The sequence below is a fragment of the Kwoniella europaea genome, chromosome 1, assembly GCF_036810445.1.
Source record: "Kwoniella europaea PYCC6329 chromosome 1, complete sequence".
NCBI classification, from domain to species: Eukaryota; Fungi; Basidiomycota; class Tremellomycetes; order Tremellales; family Cryptococcaceae; genus Kwoniella; species Kwoniella europaea.
Window position 1 is genome coordinate 10,927,828 of NC_089487.1, and position 14,906 is coordinate 10,942,733.

Below are 14,906 nucleotides of genomic sequence, written 5' to 3' on the forward strand. Positions count from 1 at the left end.
CAGCGGCTCCTCATCTCGGCAAAGATTGCTCACAAGCTATACACCAAGCCTTAGGTAAGGGAATAAGGCACATCGATACTGCCCAATTGTACCGTACTTGATCCATTTCGACCTTGAAAAGTTTTATACACATGTACTATATCTACTGTGTTAGGCAAATCCCGTACTTGGTAGATTAGCATACTCAATGTACATACTCTGACCGTGGTCTACCTAATAAGGTTCTGATTTTCAGACACGACAGTAACTACTTGTTTCTAGGTCTGATCCAGCAGTTCTTAGGTTTTTGTGATTTACCAGAAGATGATCCAGTGGATGATCGAACGGGAGCTTTACCTTTACTTCTGATACTCGCGCTTGGGCCGGTAGTAGGCTGACGATCAACGATTGTATCATCATCTTCTCTGATGTTAGTAGCGATGTCTGCAGTGGCTGAAACGGAAAAACCCCCTTCGGGCGAGACATATCCATTGCTATCCACCTCATCAGCCCTTCCAACATTACTTCCTGAAACCGAAGTCAAACCCCGTGGCACTTGTTCGACTTCGCGACTTGCTTTATTACCCAGTACGCCTTCACTCATGGTAGAAACATCATCATCATCCCAGTCTTCGTGGTGGTTCACCGAGTGGTAGTTCATACTAGGTCTCAAAGTGACCGTCGATCTCACCCTCACCTCAATCCCATGAGGATGATTAAACAGTTTATGTAGATCCCTCCACGCTTCTCCATCTTCACGTGCACCTTTGATCAGAAAAGTCTTTTCGGAATTTAAAGTAATCTTGAAATTCCTATCTTCCTTTCCGCTTCCGGAGGATATCTTAGTATCGACTGCATACCTTAATGGGTTATCCATTGTCAATTCACCATAGAATTGCATTCCCGTCAATCTGAATCTCGGCACATCGTTTCCTTCCGAATCTTGTTCTTCTAACATGTTTTGATTTCTTGTTGGCCATCGAGAAGGTGGAATGGGAGGTGGATGAAGGATTAAACTTATTCCTCCAAATTCACTTATCTCATCGTCCTTTATGATCTTCTCATACAAGTCTTTCACTTCCCCCTCGGAATCGTTTTCAATCAGTTGATCTGGGACTTTCCAAGTCGCAGCATGATTCAAATTCATATGAACCCTCTCTTCCTTGTTCATCTTCCCATCATCAGGGTATTGTAAGAAAGCACTTTGAAACGTATAATCTCCATCAAATGCGAACCCAGGTAAGGTCAGAAATCTAGATGATATATTATCGACCATTCCTTCTGGCAGTGTCAATTCTGGATTCCTTCGACGATATTCACTATTCACGCTGAGATCGGTATTGGGACGAATCGTCCCTTTCGTTATAGGCTTGGTAAAATTCGGATTCGATATGTACGGGATCCTTTGACCAAGTTCATCCAAGAATGAAAGATACCCCACTGGTTCTGGGTCTCCACTGTATGAACTTCCTCTTCTGAGTGGTGGTTGTTCAACTTCGATAGGGGTATCATAGTACCTTGTTGGAGTCACTCCCAACGGAAGCTGTCTTGCGTATCCTATGAAATTAAATGGAGAAGTAGGCCGAGGAAGCCCAAGATCCCTCAAATTAATATGACCCATGCGCGTTTGGATACTACGTACCCGTAAATCTATTCCGCTTGATGCGGCCATCGATTCCGGATAAGAAGGGGGTGCGTCTGAAGGTATCTCATCATCGGTAGGTTCACACATGTCAGACGATCTTTGAATTGGATATTATGGGGAGGCTATGTGATATATTGGGATGCAAGTAGAAAGTGGTCTAAAGGATGTTGATAGGTCACCCTTTCCATTATATACGTTTCGGTATACGGTATACGGTATGAGTCTCGAGTCCGCTCAACCACTGGAGCAGGTTTGTAAGTTAGATGTTTCTTCTTTGCCACAAAGGACTTCCACCTTTGTACGATCTACTCGTTTATCACCGCTTCTCGCCGTGTTCAAGAAGTGCGCTCTGTCGAGTACATCATTGGATAAGGACAAGGGACTGTAAATGAGTACGTATGATTCTCTCTCTTCGTCCCGTCGCCTCGCAAGGGATTGTCCCCTTCTTGGGAATATCCCATATTGCACAGCCGCAATCGTATACTGAAGAAGCAATCTGGGACCCTTGAGCAATGCACAGTTTAACTCCCAAGACTAATCTGTATGACAAGGCGATTATATCTCGACAATACATGAAATCAATCATTAGATGAGTAAACGACACATTACGAATGTACATATATACAGATGATGATAATATTATATAAAACAGATATATATATATATACATATATACATATTAATGTAACGTACATGCAATTGTTTCATATCTCACAATCGTCTTCAGCAACACACTATATTCAGGTATCACGAACGACCACTACTAGATTTTGATTCCAAAATCATTTCTCCTGCCATATCCTCCATCAACCACCACCATCCCCTTGTTTGCATTCCCATTTGACCCAACATATTTCTTCGATTTACCCAAACTGTAAAAAGGATGTTGTTCTTCTCCTGCCCCTGCTTGCATCATTTTACCATCACCCTGAGCAGGAGGTTTGGTGGCTCTAGTAGGTTTAGAAGATAACCATAAACTAGTTATCAACCGTCTTTCTCTCTCGTACGTATCATTACTCCAATTGGATGAAGACGAATTCTCATCAGACCCAATGGTCTGTTGAGTAGACGTAGACACTTTCCTCTCCTGACAGGATGTAGGTACATGAACATCATCAGAAGTAGGAGGAAACATGTAGGATTGTCCTGGAGTGGTAAGATTCGGACTTGGGATTGTAGGAGAGTTTAGATCCATAAAATCTTTCATCCCATCTTGATCGTCGTCGTCAACTTTCTTTATTTGTTGCTGTTGTTGTACACTCAATGATCGATGTGTATATCTAGGTGATAATTGACCATATACGAGTTCCAATCCATTTCCAGCCTTGGCCTTCGGCGAGACAGGTGAAGTACACTTTGGCCGTACCATCTGTGGTGGTGCAGAGGGGGTAGTCTTGCGTCGAGGTCTAGGAGGAGGTAACAATCCAGCTGATTTAGGATACCTCAATCCTCCTTCGTCTCCTTCATCAGCCAAGGAATAATCGTTGAGCGAGAAGATATTCAACGGAGGTGGTTTGTTATTCCTCACTGGAGATGTCGAGGTGACGGCAAATGGTCGATTTCCAATATCAAGAGATAATCTCAATTCTTTCTCTCTTCTCACCAATCGTTGAGTCGCTTTCACTTTCGATTGACCATATTCATATGCTGTTGTCCATTCTTCTCCCTCCCCTACTTCATCCTTAAGATCGTTATCAACCGGATTGACATTGGTAATCTCACTTCCAGCTATTGAGCTCAAACTGCTTTGAGAACCTTTCCTTCTCCTTCTACTTTCTTTACGATCATCCACACCGATCTTACTTCTCTCAGAGGGAGGTATGATATACCCTGCATCCAGCATACCTTGAGTAGGCGATTCGCCCCTGGCCCTTCCATACCCATTAGCCGAACTACCATCGAAAGAACTCGTCCTATCTCCTCGTCCACCGGTGGAATTCCTAGAAGAGAGATTACGGACGGCCGCATCATCCAACGCTAAGAATGACAAAGCTGTCATACCGTTCTTACGACCTTCAGCACCCTCCACTCGAGATGAGGAAGACAATCTACGAGGTTCTTCCCTTGGCACCAATCGAGTGAGGGGTTTCGTCGATCCAGGAGATAGAAGCTGAGAAGATCCCGTAGGACCATTACCTGCAGTGGAAGGTCTCTTGGGTCGAAGGAGTCGAACAGGTAATTTCGGATGAGCAAGTTGAGCTAATGCACTTCGCTGCGGGTGAGGATGAGGAGAGCTAGGTAGTGTTGCGAGATCAGGTAAAGTCGGAAGAGGAGGCAGAGGTCGTTGATGGACCGGTATAGTAGGTGAGGACATGCTATGTTTGCATATCAGATCATCAGTATTTAGGCCACATTTATAAGATCAGTCAAGTACACTTGAATGGACTCACTCTCTGACAGGTGTTGGAGGTCTCTTATCAATGACGACCACCAGATCCCCTTCCTCTCTAGTCGTGATGGCAGGTGACGAGTTGGTGGAGAGTACAAGAGGCACTTTGACACCTTGTTTCTCTTTACTACCTTTCCTTTGAACCGGAGTCTGCGGTCTGGGTCGAAGTTGACCAGAAGATGACATGCGATGTACAGTTGATGATGCATGTGAATCCAGTCGAGAAGCGGATCGAGGTGGTATAGGCGGTGGTGGTGGTCGATTTCCGGGTATGACCAATTTCTTATTGTTCTCCTCTGCATGCTGATCCTGATTCTGATCGGTAACTTCATTTCCCTCACTCACAATATCTTTATTGTTCTTGATTGTTTGTACATGTATCTGCGATGCATGTGTAGGTAAAGGAGGCAAACCCCCTTCAGGTGGAGGAGGTGGGGGAGGTGGTCTTCTCGATATAGACATTGATCCTCTGACATGCGATTGTGATTGTGTTTGTGTCTCTGTATACTGGTGTTGTTGTTCAGATACTGGACTACCTAATGCATGACCATGTGATTTAGTCCTTTTTCGATTGTCCCTCCATTCCCTTATCGATGGTGAATCCGATACCTGCGAATATCTCTTGGTATTATCGAAATTATCAGAAGTCGTCTGAGTCGAATATGTAGTAGATCGAGAACGGGCTTTGGAAGGTGTGGAATGCCCAGATCTAATCAGTGATGGTACACCCTCTCCTTCTGGTTCATTGGTATGTCGACAACCGGTACCATACCCAAAACCGTCACGTAAAAGATGACCACTTAAATTTTCTAAAACGTTCAATGCCTGTAGTTCGACATCATCTAGATCTTCATCTTCAGGTCCATACCAGTGCGATTGGGTTGTTTGCTCATCGGCTACTGGCGATGATCGTACGGATGAACGTGATTGAGCAGGTAGAGAATGATGGGAGTGTGAATGCGATGAAGTATTATGAGACTGAGAAGAAGAGGAATGTTCCCTAGAATTAGGAGGTCGAGCAAGATGGGTGTTGATGGATAAGGATGTATTCCTTCTACGTGGGAAAGATTGATCATGAACAACTGAGGATTGTTCCGGCTCTCTAGTGATCACCACTTCTGCAGGCTGATTGAATCCGTTCCATTGCCAATTATCTTCTTTCTCATACTCGTTCTCATTGAAAGGATGATGATTTCTGATTGACGGGTTCATCATTGGTAATTTCAGTGTATCTCTCTTATCCTTCCTCATCTTCCCTTTCCCCTGTTTCGAGATCCCTCGACCATCTTCATAAGACTCAAAGACGCCTTGGATACTTGGTAAAGCATTTAACGAGGAAGTTCCTTTTGAGAACGTAGATGGTGGGGTGGAAGATGAGAACTTCTGAGGAATACCGAAATCGAAATTGTTTGTTGAGGTGAAAAGAGCTGAAGGAGCAGGTGGATTTGAACGTGATTTGCTTCTACTATGTTTACCATTGTCGCCGTTTGAGTTTGAGCTCGGTCTCAAGCCTCTAGGATCCAAAGCTGATACAATAGAAGGTAAGAACGAGTAATTCTCACTTCTTGGGGAAGTAGGTCTCTTCGAACGAGATTTGATTAAAAGCATTTTACCACTTATCGATCTGTGTGATCGATGTGAGGTGGAGACAGAAGTCGATGTCGAAGGGATAGGCGAGAAGTCGGTAGAAAGTGGATCATACGATTTTGCTGATCTAGGTGTGGGAGGTAATGCTTCGAGGGTAGGTAAAGAGAGTAGAACAGCCGGTGAAGGTGATGTATGTCTTTTAGTGAGTGAAGGTCGAGCTGCGAATGGATGATAAGATGACATTGAGGTGATGTACTATACGAGTTTGGAGTACATCTAGGGAAGCTGATTTTTCAGAGCGATACGATCTGAGCTGAATTGACAGGAACGTCCATTTCTATCTCCTGATACTGTGTGTCGATTGGCAGGTGATCGATCAGCTGGGCAAGATCAACCGTTTAGTCTTGTCAGAGTTAGTCATTGTAGCTACTGTTGGATTTATGAGTACGAGGAAGATGAAAGGCGAGAGAAGGAGAGGAAGGGGGAAGAAAGGAGAGGGAGGAAAAGGTATACCTGTACATCTTACATCTTCCCATCTCGCATCTCACTAACATTTGATAGACGATCAGTGCTAAATGTTGAAAAGGGTCCAAGCTTCCCGTTTCCCGGTTCAACCATCAACCATCCACCATGAAAATTAGTCTCACACATGTCTAAAACATTATAGCAATCCAATCAATCTGTAACAACCAAGCAAGTTTCCGACAGATTTGGTTGTGTCGGTTGGCAAGGCACGTAGGTTGCTAAAAGGTATGCTAGTAGTGGACCTGATCTAAAAAAAGGTCGGGTGTCCTGATTGGAATGAAAAGGAGAAATGGTACCATTTGTTTTGAGGGGGAGGATGACAGTGGGATGGGATGGCTGGTGACAAGGGTATACTATAAATGAGTCCTGGACTACAGTACATAAGTAGCTTTCGTCTTGAGCCCTAATGGTATACCTTAAGACTTTTATAAACAACGTAGTCTGCAAGTCGGTCAAAACGGAAGTCCATCAACCTGAAACGAGACGTACGAGGTTGTTGCGGTGATGCGGAGGTGACCGCCTGAGGGTGATCGCGTAACTTACTCGTACTCGTATGCGATGATATGACCGGAACCAAAGTCAATCAAGTCATCGAGTTACCCGTCATTGCGTCGACCTCTGTTGATCCTTTCTGCAACCTAACCTAGACTCTGCTCACTTACCTTTGAGAACTCACCCTTCCCCTAAATGTTCATCACCTACAACAAGACATCGACAACAGTCCAAGCATAGCTCTGACCTCACGGAAGAAGACCCATGCAATATGCCTCCTCAAGATGATATCAACCCCGAGGATTTCGAGTTCGACGAAGAGACTCACAATTCAACCACTCTGCTGAACACCATGCCAACTTCCACCAGCACCAGGTCGCAATATCACTTACCTGCGTCGGAACAGCTGAGGGGCGTAGCCAATCGAATCATATTCAGTAGATACTATATACTGTTCTATGGGACGATGATGGGTTTAAGTTTCGCAACGCTCGTTATCAGTTTGATAGCTACTCGTGAGTTCAACGATCCCACTGGCATGCCATTGCGGTATACCGGTGCAGACTGGACTCGGAGCTGGCAATGCTAATATGGATGATTTATATGTTGGAATAGACGGAAATAAATGTCCACCTGCAGTATGGCATATCTTAGAAGTGGTCATAAACGTTTTGATGGTTTTGGAAGTGGGTACAAGGTGGATAGCATATGGGAAAGTAAGTGTGGTCAATCTCAATCTCAATATCATGTATCATCTGAACCACTCAGTCACAGTATATGGACATAAACGTCACGGAAATCAGATAATACAATTACTAATGGAATCGTTCTCGTTGTTCAGAAATACCCATTAACCTTACTCAACATCGTCGATATAGTATTAGTATTATTCTGTACGGTAACTTTGATATTGGTATTCAAGAATCCATGTGGTGAGGGTACTCGAAGTGAGTTATTTGTGTGTTTATTGTGCCATTCATGCCCTCTTCAATATCTTCTATTTGACTATATCACTGACCATCCTGTCTCTTAACTCTATCTAGGTGAAGAGCTCCTCGACACTTTCCTACTAATCATCCGAAACACCGTCCAATTCCTCCGACTAGGTTCTATCCTCCGTCGATCAGGCCACTCCCTACTCAATCCACCTAAACCTATTGATCTAAGCCAGGCGGGTCAAGCTTCCCTATCGCTGAATCTGGAATTGGACGATGATGAGGAATTAGCTGCAGAGAGACAATTGGCTGGCGGACGTACCCTCAGATCAACAAATAATGGAGCAAGGTATCAGAGGTTGGAGCAAGATGATGGAGGTGACGAGGAACAGCGAGTGGGAACGAACGTTAAGAATAATCAAGGAAGGGAAAATTTGACGCAGGATGATGAAGAATTATGGGATAGGTTATGATATGATACGTAAAGGTTTTTGGATTGTATATGGAAAAATTTATCGATAGACAAAAATTGGACTTGCATGAGCACGGAGTAGAGCAAAGGTTGATCTTGATGGATGTGATATGTGTGTTCACCCATAAGATGAAGCAACTGGTGGATGGTTGGTCATCCCAATCTCATTGTCAACATCCTTGCAATCATGCATGAATATCGACATGTCTTCACGTCTTTACGTCTACACGTCTACATGTCTACATCGCCTTCTCCCTCGGCATCCTCCTCACCTTCTTCATCTTTCTTCTCCTTCTCTACCCCCGTACTACCCTTATATTCCCTATCTTCACCATTCATCGTCAAACCAATCTGATGCCATGTCGACGTCTCTTCCCTTGTAATCTCTCTAAGTACCATCGTAGCATAAGTCGCACTACCAAGTTCCAATTCAATTCTCAATGCTCTAAACTTGCCCTCTTCACTATCTATATCTTCCGGAGGGGGGTTCTGACCTAATATCTTATCTTCATCAGATTGGACCAAGGAAACATCAGGATCAGTATAAGTTAGATGATTCCAATTTAAAGATATAGGTCGGATGATCATCCGTCTATATGATCCAGGTAATGAGAAATCCCTTTGATCCCTTCTCATCTTATGTATATCCAGACCATCCCTCTTCAACGCTTCGGCATATTTCTCTCCGATCGATCCACCAGGATAATCTACATCCCATCCTGGTAAAGGCATGACAACGTCGAAGATCGTGTGATTTGGTAAATCCTCTTGGGTCAATTGTTTCACTTCGGGTGAAGAGGTCGTAGCCCATTTACGCAGAGGTCGACCTTTACGGTCTTTTGCGTGTGCTGGTATAGAATCCGGATCTAACAATATACAAAGACGGGTAAGTCAACTATTCATTGGAATATGTATTTGAGAAACCGTCCAATACTCACTCGGTACATCACCTTCTCCCAGGGTATCCTTATCGACGAAAACCAAATCGCCAACCAAAGGCTCAGTGGACGACAACTTGATCCGTTCGGATACGATTATGTTCCATATATAGCTCTGATACGCGTGAACATACATGACTCGAAGATTTCGAGGAATCTACGCAAACACGGGCGTCAGCGACTTCATGTTCGCAGGAAGAACGCCCCCGTCTTTTACCATCGAAGCACACTCACACTGCTCAAAGCCCCCACTTTATCTTCCACCCTATTCTTCGTCCAGAAATCCCAAATACATCTCTCAGCTACACCTCGTCTAGGCATCTGGTCAAAGGCCTTTTTCGGATCTTTGTCTTCTAACCAAGCCAATCTAGCCGAAGTACAATCTGGGTGTTCACCTTCTCGTAAGTGTAATATCGAATCTACCGCTTCGGACCATTTCGATTGGAGAATCAGTAGACCTGTTAGGTGAGTGGGCCAAGAGGATGTACCGAATCTTTGCATTCCTATGAACATGTCAAGTCCGCATCAGACTGACCGTCGTACACTTGACAAATGATAACAGCACAGGGAGAGTGGACTTACCATAGAAATTGATGAATCCATGATCTCGTACAGATTTCATAGTTTTATCAATCTCTTCCCTATTCTCCTCCTGTACGTTTCTACAATTCCAATATCAGTATCCATCATACCAACAAATACCCATTATGATGTTCCAAACTTACCGAAGTGTAATGACAAATTGATTCCCTTTCAACATCCCCAACTCCAGATACTGCTTACTATACTCCAAATCACCTATCCTCACACCTCTCTCACCCCTTTCTTCAACAGCTTTCTGCTCGTTCCTCCTACCTTGTCTGATCCCATTGACAGATTTCCACACATATGTCAAATTCTTGTTATTCCTCTTGAAACAGACTCTTTGAACTGTAACAGCTCGTTTATCTTTCGTTCCGCACACGGAGAGATCTTTGGGATGAGCACCTAGCATTCGGGTGATGTGTGATAGAGCATCCATGGTTTCTCGGTTGGTCTTGTGAAGGGTGAAATGGATATAGGGAGGGAGTTTCGGTCGGTCTAGAAGCATCAACGAGGTTATCGTTAGCATTGTCTTAGCAGTAAATTATCGAGATCCAGTGCAGATAGGCAGAGGATTACTGGATAGCGATGGTGATGCTGAATTATGAGGAAGAATTTCCCCGGATGCTGAGCAATTCGTTACACTCACCAGGCTGTCGTTGCCACGTCCCGTTCCCACCTCTTCCACCCTGACTTGACGAATACTTGATCACCAACCTTGATCCTTCTTCACCTGGTGTTTCCCTAGTGGAAGAATCGAATGTTGTTCCGAAACATTCCCTTAGGATCTTATGAGCGGCCGTACGAGCGTCTTTCGATATGATTGGCTATGTGCAAAAAGCAAAAAGGATGAGTCAGTCGGGGTATATATGGTGCAGTAGGGGCTTTCCATATCTCATCGGAGATAGAGAAGTGAAGAGACTGGTGAAACCGTTGTACTTACCTGAGATACGACCTCCCTAGTATCCTGAGCTTTCCACCCGCCCTGCGCACCCTTCCCATCCCTCCTATCACCTCTAACATCTCTTCCTCTTCCTCTATCTCTACCTTGTCCTCTTCCACCGGTATTCGATGTGGAAGTACTGGCATTCGCGACCATCTCCTCTTCATTCGTCGTCCCCTCCTCCTTCCCAGCTTTAGGTATGCGTGATCCCCAACCACCATCAGATTTAGGCGGTACCTCTTTACCTTCCACTAGTAATCCATGAAGTGCGATAATGGTTTCATCAGATAGGTGATTTCGTAATTTGACTGTGGTACTATTAGACCATTGGGGATGAGGAGCGAATTGAAGTGATTCAGGTAAAGTTGATATATCCACTTCTTCTACCTCTTCTTCTTTCGACGAAGGTTCAGAACTAGGAGTTGGGATGGGGGTGGATTTAGGTTTCTCAAATTCTGGTTCACTAGGTTTGGTTATATCTTTCAAATGCAAGACTGTCCCATCAAGAGATATTTCATTAACTATGAAATCTGTGAATCTACATTTCGTAAAGGACCCAAAGTCAGATCAACAAAATCAAAGTATGTTTCTCACAGCCCTGATAATTATTTTACTTACCTCTGTTTGATCACTCCTCTCACACCTTTATTTTCCAGCCCTACAAATCCTCTTATCCCACATTCCAACTCACCTGCGAAACCTTTCCTCTCAGTCAAATCGATTTTCTCTCCTATGATATATTCTAGAGAGTCAGGTAAAATAGGTATAACAGGTTTCAAACCCAATCTTGAGACTGGTTCGGGAATAGTTCGGTGAGGTGCTTTGAGATGATCTTTGAATCGTACAGAGGTAGTTTGACTTTCTTGTGGAGGAATGATGGGAAGTGGGATAGGAGTTGACGAAGGGGTGGTGATTATTGTGGTAGACCCTGATGCAGGTGCTGAAGCTGAACCTTCGGCAGGTGTAGGTGTAGGTGTAGGTATAGCGATATTCGCAGATTCATTAGTTGATGGCTCTTCCACTCTGGGTCGTTTCGTCGAGGTTTCTTCTACTGAAACATCTTCAGCTGGTCGCTTTGCGGTTGCCTCTTGTTCGGACATCTTTACAGAGGTTAGCAGATGGAACCAGTCGATGTGTTCCTTCGACCTGCAGTAAATTGAATTTATGTTGATGGGTAAGTTTGCATGGTGAGCATAGCAACTGGGATCTTGAAATTTCAGAAAATCCAAAAACAGACTTGATCGAATCCAACACGTGGTAGACTCATCCTAGTACTACACGCCATGACTACTGTGGTAAGTAAGTCATTGGTATGTCACTATCAATTTTGGCGACATAAACACCTCTATGCATTAGCCAAGAGTGCATGAATCGATCGCGAGGTCATATATGCATGAGGATACGATGACTATCAACACTCCATTTTGACTCTTATGTATCTCAAATATACACATTTGCCAATTCACTGTCACACCTCTGATCAATCCTCTTCCATACCTTCTTCCAAAGCAGCTTTAGCCTTCTCTTCAGCCGATTTCAACAAATCCTCAGGGACAGGTGCATGTTTGTTACCGCTCTCTTGACAGATCCACGTCATCTCCAATTCGAATTCTTTGTCTTTGTTATCATCGTGAACGAGGTATATACTACCCACATCAAATAACACAATCAGTCCATGGGTCTAAGGAGGAACATAGCAACTGATAGAGAGATTATGGTATAGGTAGAAATGAACTTACATCCTAGCAACTTCATCAACAGCTTCTCTACATGTCAATCCGGATCCAGATCCCGATTGTTCCGCATCCAAATACTTGTTCACAATCTTCTCCAATTCAGTCTTGGCTAATGCTTTGCCTTTGCCCGATGCGACCGCCCTATAACCGTAGTATACACCTGAAGGTTCGATGCAAAACAATTTTGGTCCGGTCTTGTCTACTCCGCCGATGATGGATGAGAGACCGAAAGGACGGACGGAACCGTAGCATGTGTAGGCTTGGAGGTAGGCTGAGATTCGGTCGGAGAGGATCTGCAGGGGCCGAACGGAATAGTCGAATTATATGATTGTCGATTGAAATGATGCATAATGAGGTTGATAAGTGAATGCAATATCGGATGGTACCACCAAGTACAATTCGTAGAAAAGGAAAGCAGAGCAAAGCATATATATATCTCTTGATCAGCTTGGCCTTGATGTACCTCATACCCGATGATATATCGCTCACCTGAACAGATACCGGACTATTATAATTCTCTCTAAAACTACTAGCTTCCTCTCTACCCCTCCTAGCCAAATGTTTCCCATCTGCCAACAACCCCGCAGAGGCAATACCGATATGCTCGTCTAACGATGCTATTCTTCGATTCGCACCCTTCACTAATAGTTTGGAATGTAAGAGTCGCTCGACACCGAGGACTACACCGTCTGAACATCGAAGACCGATTGCGACACTGTGTAGGGAAGTATGTGAATCAAGTAAATTGGAGGGAAGGTAGGTGGGTGAGGAGGATAGAATTGAAGTGGTTTGATTGTATCCAAGATATTGGGGGCATATCGATTCGAAGATACAGGAGAGCAGGTAGTAGGAATGGTACAGTGATCAGCTCAACTCCCTTCAACCAACTAGAAGCACCTACCCAGCAGCCTCGACGGCTTTATTGGCATATTCGACCTATTCAAAAGATCAGAATGTTAGCTCTCCATATGCCAGACGTTTAGTGGATAGCTGGCCCATCACCTACCTGGAACAACCTTCCATCAGGTGAATAAGTCGAGACTGATAGATCGTAACCGGTTCCTATCGATGTCATGTTGAGGTGGGTTTATGGATTTATGAGTTTTCGCAGGAAAGAAGTATAAATCGGTAAGAGTGTCACGGCTCGTCCTGCTGAGACTGCTGCTATGGTGATCACTGGATATCTTGATATATATATTGTAGATTTTATGGTCAAAGCAATCAAGCATCTTGACGTTTGCTCATGCTCATTGTTCAGTGTTCATCGTCAACGCTGACGTCCCATCGTAGACGCGTGTACCCCTCCACCAAGCCAAGGGAATTGCCACGTCATGTCATATCCGACCGATATCTTATCGCCCACCCCTTTTGTGTTTACGATCTGGATACACACCGAGTGTGATCTCTCATATGATTATCGAGATTGCATCAAGAAATAAATTATCATCTACCGAACACGAAGGACAGAACGATAATTGTGATAGTCGACAAGATGAGATTAAATGAGAACACTGTGATATTCGGTGACAGAGTCATCCTAGTCCCTTACCGGTCCGTCATATCCACACTGACTTGCATAGAGATCTGATCGATACTGACGATGATATTGTGCTGTACTGATAGTGCTGAACATGTACCAGTGAGCGAACACTCATTTGCAGACTATGCAACATGTCCTCCTAACATTTCCTTAATCAATTCAGACATATCACGAATGGATGAAATCGCCTGAATTACTCGAATTGACAGCTTCTGAGCCGTTAAGCTACGAGGAGGAACTGGAGATGCAGCGTGGGTCTTAGCCATCCCCCGTAGTACAGTATCCTCAGTAGCTGCGTGAGTAGAGCTGATTTGATGTGAATGATAGGGAAATGGCATTTAGATGATGATAGTGAGTCATCCTCCCATTCCACATTTCCAACCATGCTGATTTGTATATACCGGTTGATTCAACAGAATTAACGTTCATCCTACTGGCACAACCTGAAACATCAACATCAACATCAACATCAAACATACTTGAACCATCAGAGATCAAGGAGTGTAAGATGGTAGGAGACGTCAACCTGTTTTTACCTGATGGTATAACAGGTCAAGGTGAATGTGAGATAATGATAGCGTGTGAGTTCAAGTCTCGCACTACAACAATCTGGAAACAAGACGCTGAATGGGATGATGGATTAGCAAAAGAAGATAGGAGGAAAGGATATGCGATAGAAGCATTATCATTATTGTAAGTCCACTTCCATGTCTCCTTACATTCCTGTCCAACCACAATATTATCATCCACTGACTGAGTAACCTCTCGATAGCTTGTCATACCTCACTATTACCTTACCGTTCGATCCATCCCAACTCATAGCTCGTATAGGTTCACCAAACAAACCTTCCATACGTCTATTCCAGAAATTAGGTTTCGGGATTATCAAACATGTGAAAGTATTCGATGAGGTGGAGCTGAATTACGGTGTAGAGGATGATAAGGAGATACCATCTGAGATAGGCTTGGACGTGGATATAAATAAGAAGGTAGATTGGATAAATAGAAGTTTAGAAGGAAGGCTTGGAAAGTACGACTAAAAGTATTTTGTATGAGTTAGTCTGAGTGTCACCCACCTGTAGCTGTATGCTGCGAGTAAACATTCTAAGATGACTTGTCACGACGCGAATTCGATGCTAGATC

General features: G+C 43.9%; 6 protein-coding genes across 6 annotated transcripts; 2 read left to right on the top strand and 4 right to left on the bottom strand.

Annotated features, from left to right (window-relative positions):
* Positions 1–247: 247 nt before the first annotated feature.
* V865_004149 (uncharacterized protein) lies at positions 248–1,711 on the bottom strand (the record flags this gene model as incomplete). Its single annotated transcript, XM_066227934.1, has 1 exon — positions 248–1,711. One exon carries the CDS (start codon positions 1,709–1,711, stop codon positions 248–250), a length of 1,464 nt encoding a protein of 487 aa, XP_066084031.1.
* Positions 1,712–2,387: 676 nt separating this feature from the next.
* V865_004150 (uncharacterized protein) lies at positions 2,388–5,843 on the bottom strand (the record flags this gene model as incomplete). The annotated part of the gene is made up of 2 exons (XM_066227935.1): positions 2,388–3,939; positions 4,015–5,843. 2 exons carry the CDS (start codon positions 5,841–5,843, stop codon positions 2,388–2,390), a joined length of 3,381 nt encoding a protein of 1,126 aa, XP_066084032.1.
* A 1,045-nt stretch (positions 5,844–6,888) lies between these two features.
* V865_004151 (uncharacterized protein) lies at positions 6,889–8,025 on the top strand (the record flags this gene model as incomplete). The annotated part of the gene is made up of 4 exons (XM_066227936.1): positions 6,889–7,132; positions 7,233–7,333; positions 7,459–7,564; positions 7,661–8,025. 4 exons carry the CDS (start codon positions 6,889–6,891, stop codon positions 8,023–8,025), a joined length of 816 nt encoding a protein of 271 aa, XP_066084033.1.
* A 230-nt stretch (positions 8,026–8,255) lies between these two features.
* Positions 8,256–11,587, bottom strand: V865_004152 (uncharacterized protein; the record flags this gene model as incomplete). Its single annotated transcript, XM_066227937.1, has 8 exons — positions 8,256–8,890; positions 8,963–9,119; positions 9,197–9,465; positions 9,545–9,624; positions 9,688–10,042; positions 10,194–10,371; positions 10,488–11,025; positions 11,106–11,587. 8 exons carry the CDS (start codon positions 11,585–11,587, stop codon positions 8,256–8,258), a joined length of 2,694 nt encoding a protein of 897 aa, XP_066084034.1.
* Positions 11,588–11,967: 380 nt separating this feature from the next.
* Positions 11,968–13,298, bottom strand: V865_004153 (uncharacterized protein; the record flags this gene model as incomplete). Its single annotated transcript, XM_066227938.1, has 5 exons — positions 11,968–12,133; positions 12,227–12,516; positions 12,713–12,938; positions 13,125–13,159; positions 13,230–13,298. 5 exons carry the CDS (start codon positions 13,296–13,298, stop codon positions 11,968–11,970), a joined length of 786 nt encoding a protein of 261 aa, XP_066084035.1.
* Positions 13,299–13,715: 417 nt separating this feature from the next.
* On the top strand, positions 13,716–14,803 carry V865_004154 (uncharacterized protein; the record flags this gene model as incomplete). The annotated part of the gene is made up of 7 exons (XM_066227939.1): positions 13,716–13,774; positions 13,847–13,862; positions 13,927–14,014; positions 14,091–14,114; positions 14,180–14,344; positions 14,408–14,456; positions 14,536–14,803. 7 exons carry the CDS (start codon positions 13,716–13,718, stop codon positions 14,801–14,803), a joined length of 669 nt encoding a protein of 222 aa, XP_066084036.1.
* Positions 14,804–14,906: the final 103 nt, after the last annotated feature.